Source organism: Penicillium verrucosum (assembly GCF_028828655.1).
Source record: "Penicillium verrucosum strain IBT 35672 chromosome Unknown utg000003l_segment0_segment0, whole genome shotgun sequence".
Classification (NCBI taxonomy): domain Eukaryota; kingdom Fungi; phylum Ascomycota; class Eurotiomycetes; order Eurotiales; family Aspergillaceae; genus Penicillium; species Penicillium verrucosum.
Genome location: NW_026643212.1, coordinates 2,896,262 through 2,923,129, shown reverse-complemented (window position 1 = coordinate 2,923,129; position 26,868 = coordinate 2,896,262). Strand labels below are relative to the sequence as shown.

The following is a 26,868-nucleotide window of genomic DNA, read 5'->3' as shown; positions in this document are numbered from 1 at the left end:
ATTGGTTCTGGGCGGCGGCTTGATTCATACTGCATTTCACTTCTTTTCACCTCTTTTTTTTTCTTCTCTGTCTATTCTATATGTTTCATTTTTCCCTGTTGATAAAAGCCGTTCCATAGAAGCTAACATATGGATTTTCGGGAGACCCCATGGGATGTCGTCATCCCGTAACCTCGGCCCCAAGCTCAAATAAAAAACAAAACTCCACAAACAGAAATACTAAGAGTGTCAACAAGTGCACAACTACGCGCCAGTTCTTATTTTCTGAGTAACTTGATGGAAAATACCTATGGACATATTGTTAGAGTCATACTATTTTCCCTATCTTATCCGCCTAATCCTATCTCTCTCCAACGGCGTAATTCCAATGTCACATGACTCGGGTCAACTTTGTTCCGTCTCCGCATTAGAAGGCTGGAGCTCATCACCTTTCCATCTTGTCTCATACTCTCTCGCCCTCAATCCCATTGTCAAGGCAAAAACATGCTAATTTTGGACTCCTAACTGAAAACCAATACCATTGCATCCGAGTGACCCTGTGAACGCACTGAGTTGCTCCCCCAGATCGACCCGAGTTGCCCCCGCAAGAGCGGGGCATTGAGCTCAACGGCAACCCCAAGATCATCTGACAAGATGGATGCACGGAAAAAGAAGAGAAAGGTGCTCCTGATGGGCAAGAGTGGGTCGGGAAAGTCATCCATGCGCTCAATTATCTTCAGCAACTACGTCGCAAAGGATGTCCGACGCCTCGGTGCTACAATTGATGTGGAGCACAGCCACGTCAAGTTCATGGGCAACCTCACATTGAATCTGTGGGATTGCGGAGGGTGAGCAATGCATACTTGACTCCTACTCCACGGAGCCATTCCACTAACACAAAGATCTCCATCTCAGACAAGATGCCTTCATGGAAACCTATCTAGCTTCACAGCGCGGCAACATCTTCTCAGACGTCGCAGTCCTCATCTACGTATTCGACATCGAATCACGAGAAGTCGAGCGCGATCTAGACACCTACCACGCGATAATCGAAGCCCTGCGCGAATTCAGCCCAAACGCCTACGTCTTCTGCCTCGTGCACAAGATGGATCTAATCCAAGCCGAGCACCGCCAACGAATCTACGACGAGCGCTCCGCCGTAATCCGCAGTCGATCCAGAGATTTCCGCGTCGATACCTTCGCAAGCAGCATCTGGGACCAATCTCTTTACAAAGCCTGGGCCGGAATCGTACACAAGCTCATCCCGAACCTGATTGTCATCGAGCGTTTCCTAACAGCCTTCGCGAAGAAAATAAACGCTGAAGAAGTCATCCTCTTCGAGCGTTCCACTTTCCTCACTGTTACCTCCGTGACATCCGAGGTCGGCGAGCTCAATCCGATCTATGATCGCCATGAGCGACTTTCAAATATCATGAAGGCGTTCAAGCACTGCGCTGCAAGAAATACACTCACCACACCGGCTTCGGCGGGCTTCGTCGTTATGCACACTAAAACTCCCCAGTTCAACATCTTCCTCGGCCGTTTCACGGATAACACTTACATCTTCCTCGTTGTGCCTCCCGGCGAGGCTTCTTACAATTGCGCCGTGCTCAACACCATGCTCGCCCGCGAGGGATTCTCAAAAGCAGCTGCCGGCAGTGGTGGCGGTGATGGGTTCCCTCTGCCTCCGCCTGAATCAGCGGAGGATCATGCGAATGGGACGAATGGGAATCCCAGGTAAATTAGTGATGTGACATTCGGTCTAGCTTTGTATAGCTAAAGGATGGTGGTCTTTTTTTTTCCGCGTCCCTTTGGTTTTTCTTCCCGTGATTTCCGACAGTTTTATGACAAAATTACAGCAGGTGCTGAATGATGGCGTTATGGAGATATAAAGTATTCGATGTGTTTTTTTTTTTTCTTTTTTTTTTTTTGGTTCTTTCTTCTTTTTCAACTTTTTGAGAATTGAGATACCCTGTGGGATTTCTTTGTACCTTTTTTTTTTTCTGAAAACTACCTAGGTACTACATGTATTCACAGGCTATTAGGAGGGCTCTTGAGTGTTATATAGGTAAAATCAATGGTTCAAGTGTTCTATGGCAGTTTCAATATTTATCTTACAATCTGACTAAAAGCCCATTGCTAATATCAATCGAACACATTCCAAACTAAACTGCTCTTCAAAAAGAATATAAACACCGATCTTCTTCACTCTATGTCAATTCCCCTGCCGTCTACTGTGTAGAGGCTGAGGTATTACAATGATCCAACAACAAGACGTTGAGCATTCATTTACTACAAAATACAATACTGGAGTGACATAAGATCCCACCGGAACCATCTATATTTCCTCGCATCCGATGCATAAATCGGCCAAAGGTAGAAGAGAGAGTAATAACATGGGAGGGATTTGATTATCTATCGGACCGGCCGGCCTCAACGAAGGATGAAAAAAAAGGAGGGGAGCAAAAAAGAAAGGGCAAGAAGGGGAACGGGGCTGTACAAAATCAAATCATCCAGAGAGCTCGAATATTTTTTCATTGGATTTCTGGCATGCGCATGGCAATGTCGCCCGACTGTGTGATGTATCGCACCCAGGGGAGAGAGGGGTATTGCAGCTGTGAAGTGGTTGTTAGCGATGAATTCCAAGAGATAAGAGAGTCGTGGGGATCCACTGGTGGGAAAGACTTACCTTCGGTTCGGTGATCTTCAAATATCGCACTTGGATACCACTGGTCGTGAAGTAGGGGATCTCAAACTTGACGTTAATGGGCCGTTTCGATTTGCCTACGCCTCCGGCTCCGCCCATGCTACCTCCGAATCCACCGGTCATACCGCCGCCGCGCTCGTCATCGCCCTTGACGGATGGTAGACCGAGCTCTGCGCGCATGAGGAATTCCTTGCCACCACCGAACTGCTTGATCTTCCAGATAATGGCTGACTTCTCGGGGGCGTAGTGCACGGTTCCGATATTTGTGCGGAAGCGTGGGGAGTCTGCGTCTTCGGGGACGGGGACAAGAATCTCGACGTTGTTGGCGGTGCTGCGGCGTTTGAATTGGGCTTTGGCCTATTGTGGAATCGAGGTTAGGGACTAGTGTTTGTTATACTGAGTTCGGATATTACCTTGAGCATATATTCAATTCGGGATCCCGAGTGCGATTCAACCACGCACTCTACCCAGATCAACGGCTTCACTTGTGTGTTCAGTCGGTAGCTCATGAGCTCGAATTCACCATCCGGGGGGATGAAACTGATTGTGCGGTCATTCTCGAAACGTGAGAGTCGGACACACTGGTGGAACTTCACGTCCTCCATCTCGACCGACTTGCCTCGTGTAGCACGACCCGTGGTCTCGAACATGGCTTTGTCGTTCAAGCCCAATCGCAACTCTGGCATACCACTCAGGTAGCACTTCATCTTGACAGCGCCCAGAATCTCAGACCGCAGTACGTTTCCATTTGCCGAGACGAGAAGATTGAGGGACTCAACCACGTCGAGGAAGACTTCATTTTTGCGGTAGCGTATCCCCTCGCTACGCCAGGACACAGCATTTGTGACGGCGATGGGTGGCCGTGCTTGGACATCCAACTTGTGTGACTCTTGGGTGATATATCTGGTCATAGCGCAGAACCGTCAGTTATGCTGTTTCACCACCACCCCGCAATACCATCAAGACCCAGCTGCTTACTCTTGTAGAATCTTGCTCTCTGTTGTCTGTGGGTATCCAAAATCCATCATCTCATCCAGCAATTCGTAAATAACGACGAAGTTATCCCGGATACTCTCCTCCTCCAGTACCTTGAAATATTCGGTGAAGACCTCCACCAGCTTGTGGAGGAAGAGTAGAATTTCGGTGGCATTTGTGTTTCGTTTGGTCAATGCGAGGATGTAGAGGTTGCTGTGACGGATATAAAGGTACTAGACAGAGACAACCCTGTGTCAGTAAGTGGGAAGCGCACAAAAGGAGACACTCAGGAGTGAGTGTGGTCTGGGCCAAAATGCCCGGACTCGGTGGGACGTACGTTGATTCCCTCGTGAGAGAAGCAGGGAGGCACTGCTGAGCTTTCTTCTTCGGCATCACTGAGGAGGATAGGGAATTTCTCGACTGCGGACATGGGAATATCTCCGCGATAATTGCGGGCCAGAAGGGTCTATAGATGGTCAGCGGGGGCTTGTCCCTGAACGCATTGGCGATTTCCCCAGCAAAGAGTCGCATCGCCATATTTTGCACAATATCTAGTAACCTACCTTGCCCTTGAGGTCGAGGAAGAAGAGTGCCGACGCCATGACGTGTCAATGGGGGTAAATAGGTGACGAGAAAGTGTTGATGATCTGGTCTCTTTAAGGTGGGGGATGTGAAAGCAAAACAAATAAAAAAGCCACCTTATGCGCCTACTGCAGCATTGTCAATCAAGTAATAAGAACGAATAAAATAGCGACCGATGAGGTGAGAAATGAAAGGAGCAGATGGATGATTGTGATGCCCGCATGTCCCAGACCGGAGATATACGCCAACCTCAAAGCGGACTAGCGTGTAAAAATCACACATAAAAGCTCGTCGCGCACTTTTTATTTTCTTCTTTCTTCAACGCTCCCAATAGACAGTTCAAGGCAGTACAAAGTCCTTGTGATTTTCTACAGCTACTCCGGCATTCTGTCGGAGTGTTGTAGTGTTTTGATTACTACCTTGCGATACAGAGGCGCGGAGACTACGATCTTTTTTGAGGGTTCCATAAGAGCTGGCCGAGTACTTTCTCTGTTACTCGGGCGGCGTCAGAGGAACCATACATTTCTATAACTTCAAATTGGAATTGTTGAATATTTTATATATATATATATAAAGTATCGGATCTTCATTTAATTGTAAATTGTAAGTTGTAAATGTATTTCTAATTTTTCTTCTTGTAATTCGCTCCATTTAGGATACTCTGGACTTGGCAAGTAGAACTCTCAAGTGGTATTTGGCAGTATACATAGTAGTCGGAGAAGTAAAAGCGATATAAAAAACAAAAGTCTGTTTAAAAGTACATGTACAATCGTAGAGGTTCCCCGATTGAGGAGTTCACTCCCCAGTCAACCTACCACAGATAGAAATATCAAACAAGATAAACGCCCTGAAAATGCTCCAAAGGAGACCAATACCCCAAGTCTCAGACCCCTACGAGATAGACTTGAGTCCCAGGGGTTCAAGTATCCGCTCGCGGGCCACCTTGGTGGCAACGACTCCTCCCTTCTCTAACGAAACAGCGCCGACAATAGCGTACATGGTATGCGCGAGAACAAGTTCAATACCGGAGGCACGGAGGTCGTTGGGCTGCAGTAAAGACATTCGTTAGCTAGTGATCAAGAACACACACAAAGGTCTAGAATCAAGGCATACCTTTCTGGGACTCCATCGGAGAACCTTCTGCAACTCGTACTTGTTTGCAAGCTCTGCAAGCTTCGACCGCTCGGTAAGAATCTTCTTGGTTTCACCAGACAGATTGTTCAATCCATCGAGAGCCGGGTGGGTGAAGGGCACGCGACCAAACTCGTCCTTGTTCTCTGCCGGTGTGGCGGCACCTGCGTATGGAACGTCCTGCGCCAAAGCCAGAGACGCTTGCAGCTGCACAATGCGTTTTCCCAAGAAGGCCAATCGATCGTTAAATCCGCGGCGCCCTTGGTCGAAACTCTTATGTGTCACTGCCAACCACTTGGTCTCATCGGAGAGGAGCTTGTCGCCGCCATTGCCGAACAAGCGGATGTAGAATCGGTCGAGCAGTTGCGGGTCTGCATTGACGTGGAAGGTCGGGCGCTTGGAGTCAAGGTGCAGACTGAACGGGGCCTTCGCCGCCGCGGGAGTGTAGGACCATCGGGGCTTTTCTTGTTGACTGGACTCCTCCGGGGTAGAGGTCGCGAAGGTGCGGGATGGGATGACTCCCGCGATTGGGCGAGCGGCAAATTTGGATGCAGCGCAGGCGGTCCTGGCCGCTCGAGAAGAAAGATTCAAAGCCATGGGGTCGGTGGTCTGCGTGTCAACTCGGAGTTGATCGAACGGAAAGCAAAGAATTCGGTTTGGGCGGTGTGATTCTGCCGATCATCTCCGGTACATCTATCTACACAAGACCCCTGAGGTCTATGTTAATCGTTGACCACATCTTGATTCTTTTGGACTCAGATCTCCTCAATTGCTATCTCGGCGGTTTGACATGCAGTTAAACAACTTGGAAGCCGGAGGCAACCGGGACCTTCACCGCTGCGTGGTATCTTTCGCTCGAATGCTTGACTTGTGCATCGGATCCGAAGGTACTAACGCTGAATCGCTGACACCGGCCTTGGGAGCCTACCACAGGCCAGCATGACTATGGTGATTGGAGGTGGAACGTACACAAACTTCCGACTCTGCCATGCCTCGATACATGTACGATCACAGCGGCATGACTCACATTAATTAAGAACCTTGGAAGCCCTGCGATGTGGATGCTATCTTAGCGGTCAGGCTATGTTATCTATAAAAAAAAAACTTTGCTTGAATATACACCATACCGCCGTTTGCGGGCCCAAATCCAGCACATATAAGCTTCCGTTCAACTTTGACGGGGACCGCTATAACACGAATGCATTTGCTCCAGCTGCGGATTGCTAGCAGCTTTGACTCATGTTTTCTGCATATTCCCATCATTGAAAATCGGGGTTCGATGACGGGGTGTAAGAGATCTCGGAAATCTCCTCACCACTTTGTTCAGCAACATCCTTCTCTGGAAAAGGTCGCCATTATATGATCTAACAGGAAACTTGTGCTCTCTTAACTTCTAGGCTATAGGTCCAATAGTTCTGCTAGGTAACATCATCCAGTTATATGACTGGCTAACGGGCAATGCGAGCAGCGGCGCAACAGACCCTGAGCGCGGCCCAACTATCAGGACACAGACCTCTAGCCGCTGCAGAGAAACGGCGAAGAGTCGAAAAGAAAAGAACAGAACCAAAAAAAGGGTTCCAGGCGATCGAGACCCATTCGACAGAAGCTTCGGTATTCTTCTCGGAACACAACTGCTCCAGAAAACCTGCCGGGTATGCAGAGGCCATAGCTCATAGCTTTCGGGAGCACGGGGCATAGTTGTTGAGCCTGCTTGGTTGCGGATATACGCAGCTGAAAAGCTCGGCTGAGGCACAAATGGTTGGCTCGAACGACCTATGCCTTTCTGGACTGCAGAATAACGGCCCTGTTGTATCAGCATACCATGAATTTGTCACCTGGATTAGGCAAGAGACTGTCATGTACCGGGGGACAAAACGTGATCCACGTGTATTGATATTCGGTCTTATTTAGCCGTGCTCCATAGGTAGGCTTCCTTTTTCTCATATTGCCTCTTGTGGTCGTTGTAAGCTTCTACCGCTTGCATGCACATTCTTCTCGCGACTAAGCAAGTTCCCAACGCACAATAGGCATTGTGGGAGTTCTAGCTACAAATACTGGGGTATTTGAATGGCAGAGGATCCTTGATCATCGAAAGCATAAAGTTGAATGACACAAAACACAAACACTTTGATGTTTGATGGCCTCGAATCCATATATATACTTTTGAAAACAACAAACGGTTGTTCAACCCAAACATTATTTAAAAATACCATCGGATAAGTAGCCAACGGCAAATCATCTAGAATAAACCCAGTGAAATGGAATTCATCAAGAGGCTGCAAGAAACCGAAGGCTCAGACCGCTGGTGAAACCCGTCTATAGCCTTCTTTGGGGGGGGCACTTGGTCCGGGGGAAAGGATCTATACCCGTCCATTGCGGACATTATACTACTTGCTTTTTACGGAAATAGAATAGGTCTCTTGAAGTGGATCTACTTGTAATTCCCGGTCGATGCTTGCTTCCGGGGAAAAGAAAGGGAACAAAATCAAAATATCATACTCACGATGGCGGGTGTCACCATCTGCGGGTTCTGTCTAACGGTTTATACATCAAGTCTTCAAGCGGGCCCTTGCAGACTCTACCGAGATATTGATCTTAACGGATAGAAGCCATCCCCAAGGTCCACGGATAGCAACGGGAATAAGGATATCGCCAAACGGCTTCTTGTCGTGAATCCTTGATTGGGATGTTCGACAGGATAGCGGTGTACGACTTGTGTAGAGACTGTAGACCCCTGCTAAACCTGGAAACCTGGATTCTGGAATCACTTAAATAGACGAGATTGACCTTTCCATATTTCTAGTCTTTGTCCTTGGAAAACACCAGAGTTCTTTGTCTTGTGTACTTTGCCTGTCTTTCGTTGAATATCTATACTTCCTTTCTCTATCAGTCCCGATCTGTGTGCTCCATTCTACTATAACCACCTTCGTTTCGTGTCTTTCAGATACTCAAATGGCTTGCTACGCTACCTTTTCTCATGGCTTCCAAGCTACCCCTTCATCGCCAGCCCAGACATGCTGCACCTTTGCGGGATGCATCTTGGCTTGTGATCACTCGGTGCAAGACCCTCCCTCACCACGACCTTTCCCACCCAATCCACCTCCTAGTCCTGCTTAAATGGCAATTGATTTGTTTTTCTTGTTTGGCTTTGAGGAGACATGGGACAATAGGTCAGTGTTGTATGTGCAACCATATAAAATGTCTATATTGACTAGATATACATTGGCCAAGTCGAAGAATGACATGAGCAAGTACTGACTTACTTTACAGATCATACTGCAAGGCATTTCAAGTACGGTCTTTACAGGGGATATACATCCATGGGCAACTGGGATGTCATAATGCGATGTATATCGTTGTCAATTGCAGGTGAAAAAATGGCAAAGTCATGAAGAACGTCGGACCCTAAGGAGGCAAAATGAAGAAACAATGTGTGAAAGCGAACTGTGAGAATGAATATGGATTTCGTGTGACGGGTTTATATACTTGAGGTGCCTTTTCTCATTCGCATACCCATCGTCAGGCAAAATAGCTTAATGGAACTATACCAAGTGATACTGACTGTCTTTGTACTGTACATGGAACATAGTTATGCCAACTAACATCCAAAGGTAGACCACGAAACCAGACAAGATTAGAGGGTGCATCCAGAGTTTCAAGATTAAGAATAAATTTCAAAGGATTGGAAAGTCGTCAGCACATCTTAAGCCCTTTCCCGCCGTTTTCCCGCTGTCTGTCTAGAAAACTGGAGAAAACTGGAGAAAACGGAGAGCTTATCTAGAAAAAGCCATATAAAGACGACCAAAAGACAAGACAGAGCCGCATAAGCGGCCGAATATACTTGTACCTGTAGATTCAAATCATGGCAAGTAATCTAACCCAATCCGAATCCAATTTCTGATGGAAAAAAAAAAAAAAAAAATTGAAAATGAAAAAGCTGAACAGAAGAAAAAGAATCAGCGCCTTTTGAACTTGCGCCAATTGACCAGGTTCGTGTATATTTGAGAAAAGTCACTTTAATAACACATAAGGAAATTCGGAGGTATGAGGTACAGAAACATTTAAATAAGAGCAAGACCAACAGCACTGGCAACGCTGAGGCCAACGACAGTCCAGCCAGTCTTAATAATCACAGGGTTGGTGAGACCACGGCCAAGATCCCACATTAAGTGGCGGATACCGTTCATGCAGTGGTAGGTGAAAGGAAGGGCAAGGGTGGTCTTGAGGAGAACCTTAGCCACGAGAGGGAGAGCACCCATGGCGGCGACCATGGAGGCCGATTCGAGGTGCCAGCCGAGAGCGGGAGAGACGAGGTAGGCAGTAGCTCCGAGGTACAGGGAGCCGGAGAGAGCGACACCAGTGATACGGTGGAAGGAACTGCCGATCCAGCCGATCTGAGGCTTGTAGATGGTAAGGTGAGGGGCGATAGGGCGTTGAAGACGCTGCTTGACAAGGATCTGGCTGGGGTCCTCCGTGTTCGGGGCCGAAGTGACTTGTTGTCTATAGACCAACGATTCTCTGGTTAGTATGAACTTCTGGCGATTGCGGATGACGTAGGATTTCGAGAAAGGCGCTTGATTCGAAAGGTCGGCGAAACAATAATTGAAACTCGTCGTTTTAGCGCTGGGTTACTGACCTCGTCTGGATGTTCTTGCCGAGGGCAACGGCCATAGGGGAAGCGCCCATCATGGACGACCGCATAGCGAACGGCTGCTGGACGGCAACTGTCCGGGGATAAGTTAGATCGCAAATTCGGACAAGGTAGGCATTGGGGGTAAACATACGCCGTCGCATCGACTGCTGGACAACCTTCTGAGAGAACATTGTGATTGTGGAGTTGAGATTGTTCTGTTTGATCAGGATAAGAAATCCCAAGTGGCTCGCGAACGATCGGAATCAACGGACGACCTCGGGTACGGGAGTGTTCAGTCACGGGACTGGCACCCGGTAATCGGCGTCTGCCAATCAGATCGGGTCTATTACCAGCCGGAGTATCTTTCTTCCCGACGCGCTACTGCAGTCATGTGATTACCTCGCCTGTTTTCCCACTTTCTTCGGCCCGCAGCTCCTCCTTTCTTTCTCTTCCTCAAGAGTCTCCGCTCACGTCGTCTACTGGTTTTGGCTGGGATGATGTCGTCGTGTTTAGCTTTCCCTCACTGACTGCGGCTTTCTGTCGTGGACGCCGAGGGATCTAGAGGCTCTCAGAAGGAGAGTCCCGTCGTTAATCGCCCGTTCCACTCTAGCAATGAGGGGGAGGGGTTTCATATTCAGGGATACATACTACATGTATCACATCACTCGATGTTTTTTAGATTTGCCAGGTCCTTGGACACAGCACGGTGATTGAGAAGGGTAACTGCAACCGCTGAAAAGCCTGCATTGGTCATGAAGAAGCATCCAGCTGAACAGTTGTCATTTTCACCTGAGTTATGCAACCATCTACAATATATAAACACCTACAATACAAAATGAATAACTCAATAGCAATGGTCTCTTTTCTTACTTGCCTCCGCCTGTGAAATATCGCCAGTTGTAAATTTCCCTAATATTGAAGGTTGGAGATGTTCCCATATATAAATTGGTTCCTGTCACATGTCAAGGGGTCAACCACGTCAGATATAACTAACGTCCCGAGGTCTTTCTCTTAAGTATAGGATCATACTCCGTACAGTTAGTTATTTGTTTTACATGTCAATGTTTTGATTATTTACAAGCAGAACAAAGGGTTCCAGGGCTTCTGATATAAAGTCGGCCCATCTGCTCAGTAATCCAAAAAAGTTGAGCCCACAGGCGGCCAGCCCTGGAGGTGCAACCTCGGCACCTCGGACCTTCCCCACAACAGATAGGTCCGCGGCTGTAACATCGGTTTATTATCTTGTCTTCTTGTCTTCTTGTGTTGAAAGACTTGATTATTTCTTTGACTCTATACTCTGAGTATCAAATAGGCGATCATATTCATGTTAGTTTATCTGACCATCGTTTAGCTTGCACGTTGTTTACTTAAAGTTAACTGACTCCGCAATCATCAGATTAGATACCCCAACCTAACAAGATGCCTTTCAACACAGCCTTGACGCGAAAACTCGGCATTCGAGGTGGGCTATGAATCCGCTATTCATATTACCAGCCACTGATCATAGATACAGTGCCCGTCGTGCAGGGTGGTATGCAATGGGTTGGATACGCTGAGCTGGCCTCGGCTGTTAGCAATGCAGGCGGACTTGGACTTGTACGTTGTATACTCTTTAGCAAAAGCCCCTAATTGCATACAGTATCTAACACTATAATCCAGCTCACAGCCCTCACTCAACCAACCCCCGAAGACCTCCGCAAAGAAATCCGCAGATGTCGCACCATGACCAAATACCCCTTCGGAGTGAACCTGACCCTCCTCCCCGCCATCGTTCCCCCCGACTACGCCGCCTACGCCCGAGTCATCATCGATGAAGGAGTCAAGATCGTCGAGACCGCCGGTAACAACCCGGGCCCCGTCATCACCCAGCTGAAGAAGGCCGGCATCATCATCCTGCACAAGTGCACGACAATCCGCCACGCCAAGTCAGCCATCAAGCTCGGTGTGGACTTCCTTTCCATCGACGGCTTCGAGTGTGCCGGACACGTCGGTGAGCACGATATCACCAACTTCATCCTTTTGAGCCGTGCCCGTCAGGAGCTCGGCATTCCATTCATCGCCTCGGGTGGATTCGCCGATGGTCAGGGGCTTGCTGCTGCCCTGGCGCTCGGTGCTGAGGGTATCAATATGGGTACCCGATTTATGAGCACTGTTGAAGCCCCGATCCACCAGAAGGTTAAGGAGGCTATTGTCGCGGCACAGGAGACTGATACTGCGCTTGTCCTGCGTCGGTGGAAGAATACCAGCCGTCTGTTCGCTAATAAGGTGGCTAAGGATGCATTGAAGGTGGAGCACGAGACCAAGACTGGGGAATTCAGTGAGGTCCAACCCTATGTTAGCGGCCAGCGGGGTCGTCAGGTCTTCATTAATGGTGACGTTGATTTCGGCGTAAGTTACTTTTACTCTCAAATTTATGCATGTCTCGGGTGTATTTACTGACTCTTTTCGTCATACAGGTGTGGACTGCCGGTCAGGTCATTGGCTTGATCCATGACATCCCGACTTGCGAGGTCCTGCTTACTCGGATCGAGAAGGAGGCCCTGGAGGCCATGACCCGGACCAGATCTTTGTTTATCGATGCTCCCTCCAGCAAGCTTTGATGGGTTTCATATTACAGATGTGTATTTAGCTTCATATTGTTCGGAAAGATCCAATAGAATCAAGTAGTTGGGATTTTTGGTTACTTTTGATGACCTGCTCTGTACATTTGCATTTCAAATTCATAATTCTGAGTTTTTCCCCCCAATAGTCACTTCATGTTACTCATGATCAACGTTATTTCCGGAGCTAAAATAAGAGCTACCCACTCTACAAAGGGGGGTTGGTCAACGGTCAATAATAAGCATTCCCGAGCGAGGGTCCGTGATATTGTATCAAGGATCTGCATACAGATCCTCGGATACTGGGGACATTCCTTCAACTCCAACCTCCAACAGTAATGATCAATGATTCCAACGCAATGGCGGAGACCTTCTCCAAACTTACTCCGTAACTGGCAGTCGAAATAGAAAGAATGAGATGTTCTCTTCAGAGCCCGCCTTTTCATGCGAGGTCAAAAAGAAAGTGGAGAGACATCCTTGCATGCAGTTGATCATCTGGGGAATTCTTGAAAACAAGCTACGTTTCCGGTCCAAACCATTGGCTCTGTTTCAGTTGCTGATTCGATTTCTTGATTGTGCTTCCTGTCGTCGCGGCCTTTTGTACATGATATCATTCGCCATGATTGGTCTCTGTCGGTCAACCCTTACCACCGACTTAACCTGTGATGCTTGTTATGCTTTTATTGTGCAACTTTACAGTTCAGATGTAGATTAGAAGATATCGAGGTAAAAAGTAGGTGTGCTCGAAGTTAGAATACGCAATCCATCAAACCCCGTTTCGTTGCACTGCAGTCGATACAAACCAGCATTACCCCGTGAAGATCTAGATACCGACATACCTCGTCCGACGTATCTCCAGCCCAAAATTGAATGCAGTTGGATTTAGTCTTTCTATCTTTCTCCTCCCGTCCCGGAATTAGTTGATCGATTCATATAAGCATTACTACTCTACCACAGCTATTCCAAGCTCTATCAATATCAGACACCCACAACCACATAATACCCACCACCACACACACCTAAATCCTCATACAAATCCAAAATGGGCTTCATATCTACCCTGACTCGCTGCATGCGCAAGAACCGCCTCTCCAAAAGACTCTCAACAACAAGCACCAAACTCCACGACGAAGACTCAAACGACCTAATCAAAACAACCTCCGGAACAGCCTCGACCCTCGCAAGCATGGACTCAACCTCAACTATGGTCCACCACTCCTCCCACGAGCCAATGCTACCATGCGAGTCACCAGCAAACCGTATGCAGATCAGGCCGGACAATGGAAATATGAGGACCTTGTTCGATGTCAATACCACCCCTTCCCAGCCAACAGATCGCGCTACCAGGGCGCTGTCCAGAGCCGCGTATCCGATTCTGAAATTGGATTGTCGGTCGCCTGTTGAGGCGCCGAGGAGGGTGCTGCAAGCGCCTGTGGAGATTACGAATAAACCTTCAGAAAATGTTGCGAGTTATCCCGGAAAGGGTGCTTCGGGTGTTTTGTCGCCGGTAGCAGGGCAGAAGTGCTTTTCACCTGCTGAAAAATGTGTTTCTGAGAAGAAGGATAAGAGGTCTATGTCGGCTTTGCTGAAGAGGCATTGTGGGTTGAATATTCCGCGCTCGTCGATTTCGATAAAGACTTCGTCGCGCGGTCTACAGTCGCCGAAGTGGTTGGATTCTGCGGGGGTTACGGAGGAGGAGGGGTTGGTGGATAAGACGAATGAGAAGTGGGTTGAGACGAGGGATGTGAAGAGGAGAGGTAGTGTATTGGGGGTGTTGGGTTTGGGAGATTGCGGTAGATGGTTGTGAATTGGAGTGAGTGTTGGTTTCATGTGTACATAGTTGGGATAGGTGTTTGAATGAAGCTAAATTGAACGTATAATGAATGTTTCTGCACATGGAGGTAGATGGTGGTAGTAGTTGAGGGTCTACGGGTAATAAGAAAATCGAAAGTAAGATAAAGAGGGAAGAAGTCCTTAAGAAGGACTGATGGAAAGGATTTAGCTTCCTAGTTACTCGCTCAAGGAGGGAAGGTGGAACTGCCTGCAAGGGATAATGTACTACGAGCGAGAGAAGGTTGGGGAAACAGCGAAGTTAGATTGCGCTCTATGTTCTACAAATTCAGAAGGAAGAATAATTCAAGAGACTCTAATGGATTAAAGTAATATAGGCGAAAGAAATCCAACCCAAGACAGCAGCGAGGGGGTTCCAAATCACAAAACAAGAAACAGATGTAGCACAAGGGCATATTCAGAAAATTAAAAACGATCTTCTTTCTCCGATGAGCGCCACACGATACAGGTTATGATACACGAGATGTGAACTGAACAGAACATCTAACTAATCAAAAGCCAAAAGCCTGCTTCCCATCCCCGAAATCGATAACAATCTACATCTCCACTTATGTCGAACTCTGCACCGCCCAAAGAGCCGGCATGATGACCAGAGCTTGTCGCATGATGCGAGGAAACATAGCGAGACGCTTAGATGATGGAGCCAAGGGCAACACAGGGGAGGCCAAGACCGATGAGGTCGGAGTTCTAGTTGATATGTTAGTATAGTTCTTATGGATTGGAATTGACGGAATACTCACGGCGCTGGAAGGAGAGTTCTGGCAGCAAGCAATGTTCTGCTTGCACTTCTGGTTGATGAGATCCTGGATGGGGATACCAATGATGGGGATCTGGAGGTCGAGCTTGGAGCACTGGTCGAAGAGACCGAGGCCAGAAGCACCGGAGCCGGAGCCGATCAGGTTGCTGAGGGTACCGCCGAGCATGCCGGAGTTGATGTCGGTGGTGTCACCGGCGTAGACGGCCTTGTTGCAGCAAGAGAGCTGAGCCTGGTCACCACACTTGGCCTGAGCCTGCTTGACAGTCATGTTGTCGGGAACACTGAAGCGAACGTCGTTGTTGCCCTTGTTTCCGACACCGTTGCCGCTACCAGCGCCACCGGCGGAGGGACCTCCAGGGGGAAGAGCGTAGGCAGTGGCAGCGAGGCCGAGGACAATAGCGGAGATAGAGAACTGCATTGTGATGGGTTTGGAATTGAACGAGAGAAGACTCGGAGAGTTTAGAGAAGATTGAAGAATAGAGAAGGAAAGATTGAAAGAGAGTGTTTGATGCTGATGAAGAAAAAATAGAATTGGAGCGATGAATCACCTCATCTTTATAGATTTTTACCAGCGGTCTGTGAGTAGCCCTGATTTCATATTCCAGGGCCAAAATGTTTTTGTTTCCCTAGATCATCTCCAGTATGTCCCCGGAATGTTACTGGGAAGGGAAGGGAGAGGAAGATTACTCCACTCTGTAGGCCCTGTAGACCAACAAGGGTGCTCCTGTGGAGGCTCCCTGGTATGGATCTACCTCGAGGTTCTCACCTCACACGACTACGGACTGCCCTGGCATTCCTTTACCCTGAGTCTCGTCTAGTCGAAACTCGTGCCCACAATTTGTCTGTAACGTTGGATGAAAACAGGTACCATTTCAGATATTACTCCTCCGTAGTATGCTATACCATTAATCTCTAACTACAAAACCACATTCATCGCCAAAAAAAAAAAAAAAAACTTAATCAAACTAAGCTTAAGGTCTGAAAGTGGGTCTCTAAGGGTGGTGTACCTGTAGACTTCAATTTCCCAACACAAGGGGGTTTCTCCCTTTAATTAGACTTTGTCTCTGCACTTCGGGAGCTAAGGCATGTCACGCATATCCTACTCATGGCCGGCGACTGATTTTAATGAGAGGCTACTGGGATTCTTCCCTCCAAGTGGCCCAGTGACCCCATAGGAGGGTCACCTGCAAGGGCGTCCACTGCACCTCGGACCCTAAAGCTACGTAGGGAGAGCTAAGACACTCCCTTCATTGTTGAACTTCTCTTCAGCCGCGAGGAATTAAGCACCGTAATGTTAGTCACAAGCCATCCCGTGAAGTCTCCGATTGGGGGTTTCGCTTTCCGAGAATAATGTCGATTACAGCCACGCTTCCCGCCGGACGGCTTCTCACACAACCCTAACTCGGTGCTGTTTGCAGGCTTGGAGATTGTACAGATTGTCCCCTTCGTTCAATTTTTGATCAAACAATCCTTTCTTCCCCTTGGTCTATACATAGTCCACATTACTAGTGTACATTAGTTATGTAGTCTCGTATGGCATTTTCGAATCAGATTTTCGATAACCTTGAGAATGGCCAGGATCCAGCTAGATTCATTCAATGTATATCACAATTTATTCCTACGATGGTCTTATTTTAGGTTCGGCTCTTAGCTTTTGTCTCCGCATAGTCACACTTGAATATGGCTGATACGTAGGATGGAGTGGAAAGTGACGCCTGATGTCTATTGTGCTGTTTTGGTATGAGAGAGTACGTCACTTTAGTAGAGTAGCTGTTAGTCAATAGCCTAGCAGTTGTTACTTGAGGATAATTCCCAAAAGTAGTAAATTGTATACCACAACACGAATTGATGGTGAACTAGGTGGTGTTATAGTAGTCCTCACGCCACCAAAGTCTTATATTTACTTATTGAATAGTTATATCTGCTTCTCTAGGAAATGCTTGATTCTAGATTCATTTATTTATTTTCCCTTCCTACTAGGCTAGTGAGGTTGGTTTGATAGTTTTGAACGTAGAGATTCTAGATATATATTCTAACAGAGTTTACAACTGGAATATATATATCTACAACAAATATTCTTAACAATAAGAAAATAGTATTTTTTAAACGCGCAATTGATCAATGAATTCAACTATATTATCTACAGATGTCTAATCCTTAGTAAACCTACCACCTCTACGCCCGGTCGCCCATGGTGCCAACCAGTCAAAGTACGGCTACTGCAAATACTGTTCTCAGACAACCATTTAACTACTAATAAATAATTTTGACCATATGAATAGGAGAATTATCTTGCACAAACGGCTGTTTAGGATCTTAATTAATGTGAGCAATTGTAGCCTCCAAAAAAACAATAAATAGCTACACATGTCGAGATTTTTGGAAAAAAAAACAAATTATTGTCAACCCTAGGTAATCCTGTGAAACATCTATCTATCTAACGAAAATACATGGCTATCTCGATTTAAATTATGAATGATCTTCCCTTAGAAATCAAGGGTACGGGCGACTATTCATGCCACTCTTGACTTAATTATTATTGGTTAATATTGTTAATATTGCCAGCAGTAATTTTTGAGATTGGTCATCTGAAGACCATTCCAAGGTTGGAATGCCTGATTTTACAGTATTTGTGCTTGAATTCTGCCTTATTCTAGACTTGCATGAATTAAAATAAATACATGAATTACTATGACAGAGGGTTTAATAAGCAAAGTATCTAAGTTTAAAAACATAAAGCTATTCCCACTATAAAAATCCTCGTATATACGTATTTCTCGGCGTTGAATCTTTTTACTATACGAACTTGTACTATTGTTTGGAAGTGCTAATGGCAATATATAGTGGTAGGGCGGTCAACGCCTACCACTTGTAATAGGTACGACCGAATGAATACTAAGCCGGACCCGGAGCCGGGGCCTTTGTAATATACGAGGACTAATATTAAAGCCTTCCGCCTAAAGAGTAGTAGTAATTTCATTTTTGTAAGGTTTAAGATCAATAGAAGGGCGCCCCGGCTATACAAATGGAGAGAAACTAATATCCATGGATATGCTTCGAGAAGGCGGTGGTGAAAGCGGACAGGCAGTATAAACCAATAATAATTAAGTCAAAGGCGGCATGAAAAGTCGCGCGTACCGGGGAGAAGATCGGAAGGTGCATCTCCCGAGAAGACCTCCAACCCCGAAACAAAATCATTCCACAACGTCTTCGAAGTCATGGGCGCATTGCTATATGCTTGAATATCAGAAGCAAACAAGAGATCCTTCATCTGGGGAAGTAAGGCATCCGCCGCCTGAGCTTCCATTTCGCGTTGAACTTCCCTGCTGAGTCCCCCTTGTTCAACATACCACGCAGAGTCTTGCTTCACAACTCCGCTCTCATAAAGATTAAGCAAGTTCGGGTCGATATTGGCATCTATAGCTGCTTCATAGGCCATTCTGTGCCCGATTGCCTCGACTAATGGAAGAGCGAGCGGAAGGATATCCCGATTGAATCGGTCGCTTCGGTGAGCTCCCTTGGCACCTTGTTGAAGAAGGTCCCTCGCTTCGGAGAACAGAGAGGCCTCATGCCGCGCAATGGGGCTGCTAGGGTCGTTTGGTGGTGGCATTTGATACCGACCGATCAATAGTTCAGACGCGAGTCCTATATTTATTGTTAGTGTTTTTCTGGAGCATTTTTCCAAGTTTTAAAGACACGTACGGATGGCAAGGACGCGGATATCGCCCTCTGCAGTTGATCCACCACGCATTGTCAGCTAGAAGGAAGAATTAGTCAAGCAAAAGATAAGTAAGTAATACTGAGATCTTACCTCCATCTTAAGGAGCTGGTTATGCTCATAATGTCCATGCCACCCACACCGCTCGTTCATATCTTTGATGCTTTTGTTGAAATGACCAAGCGATACCGCCTTGAAAGCTGTAGCTATACCATGGCGCACCCGCGGGTCAAGGGTCTGTTCTCGGAACGCCATCGCTGCAGAAACGAAGGATGCTTCTAGCACGCTATACTGTGCGATGGCATGGAGGATGGGCATATGTTGAGTCCGGAAATTGATCACTGCCATTGGGCTTCCATCCTGGCCGCTGACAAGTCTGTTCTGGCTGAACGATGCGGCATTGAAGGCGGCGAGCTTGAGACCTGGGACGACACCCCCTGAGAGGAATAGAGTGCCCACTGCAACGCGATGGATGGAGGCTAAGAACCCTTCGCGCTTGTTTTCTGTTCCTTCTGCACTGCCAAGTAAGGCGGATCTTGGTAGACGGACGTGGTCGAAGTATGTGAGAGCGTGGTCGATTGGATGGGCACCAGTTCGTTGAGGCAAGGCCCTTGTTATGGATTAGCTCTTATGGACTAGGCATGGGAGTGTAGCTGGAGACTCACTTTGATATCACACCCTTACACATCTCTTTTCCGTTTCCAAGTTGGACTAGGAATGGTCGGATTCCGCAGTCTTTATTTTCAGTCACAAGACGAGCCATTACAAGTGCAACCACTGGAATACCACCCCTCGGGGTAGTTGGCGGCATGACCCTGAGAGTATCTGTTAGCAAATTGTAAGATAATTAGACTCGGATATTTCTCGGCTTACTTTGCATCGTTTGGGGAAGGAGTGTGAAGGTCGATGTCACCATCTGGGAGAATTGTTGCAGTTGTCTGTATGTTCCGTGCATCTAATCCATGATTCACTTCGGTCAACATGAATTGTGCTCTAAATATCAATTTCTCGTCAGCGACAAACTTGAAATGGTCCGTGTTTGAAGATTTTTGCTTAGAGATGAACTCACGAGATATCGTAGTCCAAAGCAGATTGGAGTATCGGCTGAAGCTCTGGACGCTTCAAGGCAAAAGGAGCCAGTGTGCCCACAAAGAGATTGCACTGAATACTAAGCAGAGTGAAAGCCCCACCATCAAGTGTCATTAGAGGCTCTCGGTGCAGCTTCCAGAACTTAGGGGTGATGTATAAGACATCCTTAAGCGTCAAGCCTGTTCTAGTTAGTGATTGTATATACTGGTAGAGTAAATAGGTTGGGCATACCATATGCATTAGTGAAGGCCTTCGCCCTCTGGTAGGTTAGTCTAGTAGATTCCTCCAAGCTGAAAGAGGGCGGGGCTGGTTTGAAGAGCTCTGAACGTGCTAGATCCTCCATTGCAGGATTCAACTGCTGTAGCTGCTGTAACTGCTGCTGTAATCCGTTGTCCATGGTGGGCAAATCTTCTGTATCAATAATAGTATGAATAAATTTACGATCATGAAGCGAACACTCGGAGGTAGATATACCACCAGAGAGAAACTATTTTATAAATTTCAGGTAGAGATATTCAGCCACATCCACTTTTATTTTTCGATAAAGCTGATCGGGGCTGAACTGTGGCACATAGTACATTTGTATGATGTACTATGCAGAGGATCCAAAAAAAAGAGAATCCTTACCGTTTCTAGTTAGAGTACTGAATCTAGCGGTATAAAAAGGCCTAGTGGAGATAGAAGCCGACAACATATCAACTTGTCATTGGACGTCACCCTGGTCGGTTTTTTCTTCCTATCCATGGGATCAAAATCCTTCTACGGATCTCACCGAAGTAGTCCGAGAAGTTTCGATCAATGAGGTGTAATATGCGGAAGATTATGAACTTTAGCCCCAGTGTGGGCTCTCCGAAATTCAGGGCGGGCTGAGTTTCCATTCTGTATTGACTGATAGGGTGAACCAAAGGTACAATCTCCACGAAGAACTGAATATCAGTGGATCCGCTGACCGGGATATACTTGGAACAAAAAGTAAGGGGTTTAGGATGTTCTTCGCGACCCATAAAATGTCTTAGCGACTTCAAATGTTGTTACATCTTGTCGAAGTTTGTCCACGAAGTTTGTCCACGAAGTTTGCCCACGAAGTTTGGTAGACTTGTGTGCCTGACGTGTTTCCAAATACACATGGTCACTATGTACCGTAGATTTGTTATTGTAGGGCTAGTCCTTGTATTTTCATTGATATTCTGACAGGTCGGGTACAATAACATCCAGGGTCATTCTCATCATAACTTCGTGCTTCACAAAGAACCGTTCGGTGACGCTTCTAGAACATGGTTCCCAGTTTATCAGATATATTTGTTAGTCACATTCGTATAGCGTAGGTGGTTATATGGGAAATATTGGGTCGACGGGCCACGGAGTTCATGACAATAAGTTCGGCCCACTGTGGGCATGTATATGCCTCCCAATCAGCTTCACATAAACCCGAGACTATCCACAATCATTTTATTAGCCCTCATTTTGTCCAAACTCACGTTTACCACGTTGCATAAACCAACAGATTTAAACGTTGCTGCCCAGGTGGCAGTACTTATTATCCATATCTGGAAAAAGTTCGCTATACCTGCCTTCACTCATGCATTTAAATTTACATTCGGCATCTCCGATTTGATCAATATAAAAAAGTATTTGATATTGGACACCGTTGCAGGGTCAGTTCATAGTACATACCGTAATGAAAGAGTTGCAAAAAGTTATGATGAGCCCAAGATGGCCTGAAGTTCAGCTGTAGTCAGTCATAGGAAGATGAATGCACATTGTGGTTAAATGGGTGAGATTACAGATATCGCAATTCAGTTCTAACGTTACAACTTACATCCACATCAGTACCCTTCAAGAATAAACAAGTCGTATATAATTATTCTCAGAAAATAGGGGGTAATCAGATCGAGACCTAGTTCGCACCGCCTTGCATTCAATACATGCAATGAAACAATTTACCATCGACCATAATGAAGTAAAGTTCATTTTCTCAGAAATTGAACAAGGAGATTATTAAAAAAAGAGCGCCAAAAGGGCGATGCCAAAACCCCAAAAACCGTACATGGGTAGTTTCGACCCAACATTGGAAAGAACGACAGTTTCAGTTGGCTTAGATCCTGTGGGCTTGGACACAGTGGGCTTAGGCGTAGTCGGCGTAAAAATAGCGGTGGAGTGTGTTTTGCAGCTAGTTGTCAACGTCGAGGACGACACGTGCGCGAAATGGCCACTCTTAGAAGGAGGACTGGCAGTAGTAACAACCACCAAATTCACAGATGTCGTGGAGGAACAAGTGACCGTACTGAACCTAACGAGGGGAACAGTGGTCGTGTGCGAAGCCCAGCTGATGGTGGTACAAGGAGTCTGGAGGGCGACGGATGTAGGCACACCAATAGTCGCAACAACGGTACGTGTGCTGGGAGTGACTTTAGGACCAGCAGTGGTCTTAGGAGCGGGGTCGGAAGAAGTGCAGGTTGTGGGGATGTCGACAATCGCAGGGTTCTCCGGGACGAAGGGAGCACAAATACCGGCGAAGAAAGCAAGGGCGGAATCTTCCTCCTTCTTGGAGCTGCTCCAGGCCCGAATGCATCCCCTAACTTTGTCCGTGAATTCGGTGGATGGGCAGAAGCATGCAGTATCGCTGTTCGAGTCGCACTTCGGAATAGTGAGCCATGTGTTGAGACACTTGGGTACCACGTTAGGGCAGGGAGCAGTAACAACAGGAGGGCTGGGCTCAGTAGCTGTAGTGAAAGAGCTAGTGATCGAGGGGTGCGAGTGCACAACACGAGGAGAGGTTGTGCTAGGATTGGTTTCCGCGGGTTTAGAAGGGCAGACTGTTGTTGACAATGGGTATGTAGAGGTAACCAAGACAGTCGAATGACCAGGGCAGTTAGTGACATTGGGTGGGCATTTAGTGATAGTAATCTCCTCGGTAGTCCAGATTGTGGAAGTCGTCATCTTCTGGGAAGAGTGGCTAAGCGTAGGAATTTCCCGTGTAGTAGAGGGCAAATGGAAATGAGGAAGGGAAACAGTCGAGCTCGTGGTAGGCACATGATGAGAATGAGAGGGGTCAAGGACGGGGCTTGGCGGCTTAGATCCAGTAGAACAGTCAAAGTCGATCGAATGGATCTCTATATCACAATCGCCGAACTTGTTCTCTTGGGGAAGTGTGAACTCGACTGATACAGCACCGCCACACTGGTCGTTGCCGACATCAGTTCCCCTGTACGAGCTGGAAGCGACATGATGACAGGAAGAACCATCCGGCATCTCGTAGATGATGAAAACATCGGTGCTCCGGGAAGTTGAAAGATGGAAGTTCCGGATTGAGAATGGAGCGTCAGTGGCGAAAATCTTGATTGTCCAGTCATCGTCACTAGAGAGCTTTCCACCAAGGCAAGTGCCCTTGAGAAAGTTAGAATCGAGAGCCTTTGATGGGTGGAATAATGACCTACCCCGTAGCTAGATCCTTGACAGCCATTCTTGGGCTCGAGGCCAACAAAATGGAAGCCTTCAAAGCTCCAATTGTCACCGTTTGCCAGCTCAGACAAGTCAAAGCCTTTCTGCTGAACATCCGAGCACTGATTGTCGGTGTTGTCTGGACTGGTATAGCAGACATCCGTACCCCACCACTAATATATCCCCAAGATTAGATCTGTGCCCCAAGTTGTAGAAATAGAAGTACTCACAAGGCCCGCCGGATGAGCCAGGGCAGCCCCAAAAAGCGAAAGAAGAGCAACCCCCTTCATCATGAGCAAGACTGTATTAACTAAAGCTAGTAATCATATAAGACAATAAAATGAGTGAATGACGCTGAAGTTGAGCGTGGGTATAAAAAGAACGAAAATGAGAGACGATATTTTGGCGAAGGTTGTCGACTGGATGTTGGATGGCGAGCATCAAAGAGAGCTACGATATGGTTCTTTTTAACCTCATCCCCTAAATGCCTAGTCAAGCTTTATTATCAACAAAGCAGAAAGTAAAAAAGGAATGTCAGCCACTTTGTTACAGGAATTTGCGATGAATCCAATGGTGAGAGTCCCAACTCATCGTGAAGCAGGTTGTTTTACAGGAATCAGGAACTTCACATCGCTATAGTTCAAGGAACCAATGCAGGGGGAACATTCCAGTGTTATAAACCCCGAAAGACCAATTAGAACAGTCGGTAACTGCACCCGATCTATAGGGCTCGCTCGAATTCACCGAAAAGTCGAAAGGGTTGTAAAGTCAAGCAAGGAGCTATACATTAGCAGTTCAGAGAGAAATATTGAGGTTAGAACAATTCGAAGTGTCCTATAGTTTATTGCTCAAGAGTCTTTTCTATCTATGAAATGAGCTAGATGTCCCATAACAATATTTCTACTTGGTATATCCATAGTTAGTAGGTTTGCACATCAGCCATTCCAGTTTCAGTTGAAGATTTCCAACTTTTCTTCAGAGCTCCTATACCAAGGTTTTCTTGGGTTCCAATCATTGGTTCAATAGTAGTATCAAAGCCCTTTATCTCCAACCTTGGATGTCACGAGGCATCCAGGCAAGTGGAAGAGATATAGAACCCGGAAGAGTCAACTACATACATTCCTGACCACGCATTCCATCAAGAAGTTGCCTAATAAGTAGACATCGCTCTCGCTTCCCTTGTTAGTTCCACCACATCAAATAGACTGTGGTCGAGGTTCCACATAGAAGCTCACTGTTGAATACGATTTTTCGCAAGGGAAGCTCCATAGGGAACTTACAGGGAGGACGGATGGAAGAAATAGCGCACCTAGGATAGCAAGATATATCCACAATCGCGAGATATGCTCCCGAGACATCTGGCTGAATGCATAACCAGAATTCGATCTTGCAGTTTGTCCTGTATCTCGAAAACAAATCAGAGATCCAAAATCAGTCACTTTGTTCAACCTGTGTAGGTTGCGTAACGGGACGATGATGGCAAACAGGCCAACAAATGACCAATCAGAACGAATCCCCCCACAAATGGAATGTTTTTAATGTTTTTGGCTAGCAAGGTGTTCAACAAGTCTGAGGATATCGTGATGGCAAATCATAGTGCCATGCCATCACTAGTGTTGGAGAGCACGCCAAACTGAACTAGTTATGGGATATTTTAACACGAGTACCATGCTATGACTAGAAGTCATAGTGCCATTTCCTAGGTGTTAGAGAGCACGCCAAACTAAACTATGGAATATCTTAACACGACAATATATGAGATTGATCTGAAGTAAAAGTGAGATAAATCATAGGTCTTCCATATAGAGCATGTAGGTAGTCTGTTGGTGACACAAAGTATACAATCCAGCATGAAGTATATGGGCCTGCGCTAATCCTACTTCGGGTTAGCGTACAAACTGATCTATTTAGGTAGGCGGTGGGGTTAATTGCACTGCACGGGCCCTCTGTTTCGACAGGGTAGATCGCATCCGATCTCTTTCTCTTCTGTCAATTCGTTCACCTGTCTGCAACAATCGTTGCTTTTATTGCCCATCATGTCCACATCACCAGAAGCATCGGCATCTGTTCCACAAGAAAGTGCCAGTGGCTCACCCAGCCCTGTTCTGTCGGGCCCTGAGACAGAAGCCAAGCATGACATCGACAGCCAGAAAGACGAGGAAAAGAACGAAGAAACCCGACCAATTGAGGAACCGAGAATGGACGCGTCCAAGTCGCAACCTCATGAACCTGAGCAAGATGAACTAACATCTGCACCACCGCTCCCCGCTGAAGTCCCACCACCACTTCCCACCGAGGCTCCACCTGCACAGGTCGAGGACGATGGATGGGAACCTGCATGGGACGCCACCGCAGGGGCATATTACTTTTACAACCGCTTTACTGGAGTTTCCCAGTGGGAAAACCCCCGCGTGCCAGAAGCCTCAGCAGTCCCAGCAATCCCAGCAGCACCCGGCACAGAAGTCAGCCACGACGCAGCTCCGAGAAAGGAACCAGTCCTCGGTGGCTACAATCCCGCGATCCACGGCAATTATGACCCCACCGCATCGTATGCGCAATATCACGAAGAGCCAGCACAGGCTGCACAGCCCGCGAACGCACTCGGGTTTGATCCCTCCACGGCATATGCAGCTACCGGCACATTCAACCGCTTCACTGGACGATGGCAACCTGCAACAATCAATCCGGATAATCACAATGATGAGAACAAGTCTCGCCGACAGATGAACGCTTTCTTCGACGTTGATGCGGCAGCAAATAGCCATGACGGCCGGAGTTTGCGCGCAGAGCGCAGCGCTAAGAAATTGACCAAGCAAGAGTTGAAGCAGTACAAGGAGAAGCGTCGTGAGAGAAAGGAGGAGAAGAGGCGGGCTTGGCTCAGGGATTAGGGGCCGTGTGGCTAGGTGTTTGTTTGAGTTCTGGGAGGGAAGGAGGGTTGTTTGATGTATTCTCTCGTTACCTCCGGTCGCATTTTCATTTCGGAGCTTCTTGATACCATCCCACCGGACGTGGGACTCGGCGTTTGAGCTTGTTTTTCTCTCGGCGTTCTGCCTTGCATGTGGGTAGAGGCGGACGGAATTCCTGTCGTTCTATCCACGATTGAGCAAAGTTACTTGTACAATGTACCATGTATGAACACAAACCTCGTCTCGACATAAGGCTCTTCTAGTAATTTAAATATGTACGATAACGCGCGTAGTTATTGGCACATTCATTCGACTTCTATTGTACCGTTGACTGATAGCCCGCTATCAGTCACATGACCCGCGATATCAAATTATTTTCTGCGGCGATCGCTTCAATTGTCGCCGTGATACTCCACGCTAGAAAGCAAAGAACTGAAAGCAAAGGTAAGATTGAATTTACTTCCTGTTCATTGACTTTAAAATCGTGGCGAAAGAAGCA

At 47.0% G+C, this 26,868-nt stretch overlaps 10 protein-coding genes across 10 annotated transcripts; 4 read left to right on the top strand and 6 right to left on the bottom strand.

Annotated features, from left to right (window-relative positions):
* Positions 1-633: 633 nt before the first annotated feature.
* On the top strand, positions 634-1,720 carry N7516_008786 (Rag GTPase GTR1; the record flags this gene model as incomplete). The annotated part of the gene is made up of 2 exons (XM_057221505.1): positions 634-827; positions 895-1,720. The coding sequence occupies 2 exons, from the start codon at positions 634-636 to the stop codon at positions 1,718-1,720; spliced, it is 1,020 nt and encodes a 339-aa protein (XP_057071777.1).
* Positions 1,721-2,513: 793 nt separating this feature from the next.
* N7516_008785 (AP-1 complex subunit mu) lies at positions 2,514-4,263 on the bottom strand (the record flags this gene model as incomplete). The annotated part of the gene is made up of 6 exons (XM_057221504.1): positions 2,514-2,594; positions 2,669-3,043; positions 3,100-3,589; positions 3,665-3,894; positions 3,999-4,127; positions 4,225-4,263. 6 exons carry the CDS (start codon positions 4,261-4,263, stop codon positions 2,514-2,516), a joined length of 1,344 nt encoding a protein of 447 aa, XP_057071776.1.
* An 871-nt stretch (positions 4,264-5,134) lies between these two features.
* On the bottom strand, positions 5,135-5,971 carry N7516_008784 (mitochondrial 54S ribosomal protein mL57; the record flags this gene model as incomplete). Its single annotated transcript, XM_057221503.1, has 2 exons — positions 5,135-5,290; positions 5,357-5,971. The coding sequence occupies 2 exons, from the start codon at positions 5,969-5,971 to the stop codon at positions 5,135-5,137; spliced, it is 771 nt and encodes a 256-aa protein (XP_057071775.1).
* Positions 5,972-9,311: 3,340 nt separating this feature from the next.
* On the bottom strand, positions 9,312-10,280 carry N7516_008783 (uncharacterized protein). Its single transcript, XM_057221502.1, has 3 exons — positions 10,159-10,280; positions 10,011-10,098; positions 9,312-9,874 (listed from the first exon to the last, which is right to left on the bottom strand). Exons 1-3 carry the CDS (start codon positions 10,196-10,198, stop codon positions 9,436-9,438), a joined length of 567 nt encoding a protein of 188 aa, XP_057071774.1. The 5' UTR covers positions 10,199-10,280; the 3' UTR covers positions 9,312-9,435.
* A 1,146-nt stretch (positions 10,281-11,426) lies between these two features.
* Positions 11,427-12,607, top strand: N7516_008782 (NAD(P)H-dependent flavin oxidoreductase; the record flags this gene model as incomplete). Its single annotated transcript, XM_057221501.1, has 4 exons — positions 11,427-11,469; positions 11,521-11,603; positions 11,667-12,395; positions 12,464-12,607. The coding sequence occupies 4 exons, from the start codon at positions 11,427-11,429 to the stop codon at positions 12,605-12,607; spliced, it is 999 nt and encodes a 332-aa protein (XP_057071773.1).
* A 1,042-nt stretch (positions 12,608-13,649) lies between these two features.
* Positions 13,650-14,414, top strand: N7516_008781 (uncharacterized protein; the record flags this gene model as incomplete). The annotated part of the gene is made up of 1 exon (XM_057221500.1): positions 13,650-14,414. One exon carries the CDS (start codon positions 13,650-13,652, stop codon positions 14,412-14,414), a length of 765 nt encoding a protein of 254 aa, XP_057071772.1.
* A 674-nt stretch (positions 14,415-15,088) lies between these two features.
* Positions 15,089-15,633, bottom strand: N7516_008780 (hydrophobin family protein; the record flags this gene model as incomplete). The annotated part of the gene is made up of 2 exons (XM_057221499.1): positions 15,089-15,145; positions 15,199-15,633. The coding sequence occupies 2 exons, from the start codon at positions 15,631-15,633 to the stop codon at positions 15,089-15,091; spliced, it is 492 nt and encodes a 163-aa protein (XP_057071771.1).
* Positions 15,634-18,324: 2,691 nt separating this feature from the next.
* Positions 18,325-20,509, bottom strand: N7516_008779 (Acyl-CoA dehydrogenase/oxidase; the record flags this gene model as incomplete). Its single annotated transcript, XM_057221498.1, has 7 exons — positions 18,325-18,860; positions 18,918-18,972; positions 19,027-19,543; positions 19,599-19,748; positions 19,807-19,926; positions 20,003-20,201; positions 20,254-20,509. Coding segments are annotated over 7 exons (1,833 nt in total), but the record flags the coding sequence as incomplete, so codon positions are not given.
* A 1,511-nt stretch (positions 20,510-22,020) lies between these two features.
* Positions 22,021-23,753, bottom strand: N7516_008778 (uncharacterized protein; the record flags this gene model as incomplete). Its single annotated transcript, XM_057221497.1, has 3 exons — positions 22,021-23,409; positions 23,460-23,636; positions 23,694-23,753. The coding sequence occupies 3 exons, from the start codon at positions 23,751-23,753 to the stop codon at positions 22,021-22,023; spliced, it is 1,626 nt and encodes a 541-aa protein (XP_057071769.1).
* Positions 23,754-25,499: 1,746 nt separating this feature from the next.
* Positions 25,500-26,351, top strand: N7516_008777 (WW domain-containing protein; the record flags this gene model as incomplete). Its single annotated transcript, XM_057221496.1, has 1 exon — positions 25,500-26,351. The coding sequence occupies one exon, from the start codon at positions 25,500-25,502 to the stop codon at positions 26,349-26,351; it is 852 nt and encodes a 283-aa protein (XP_057071768.1).
* Positions 26,352-26,868: the final 517 nt, after the last annotated feature.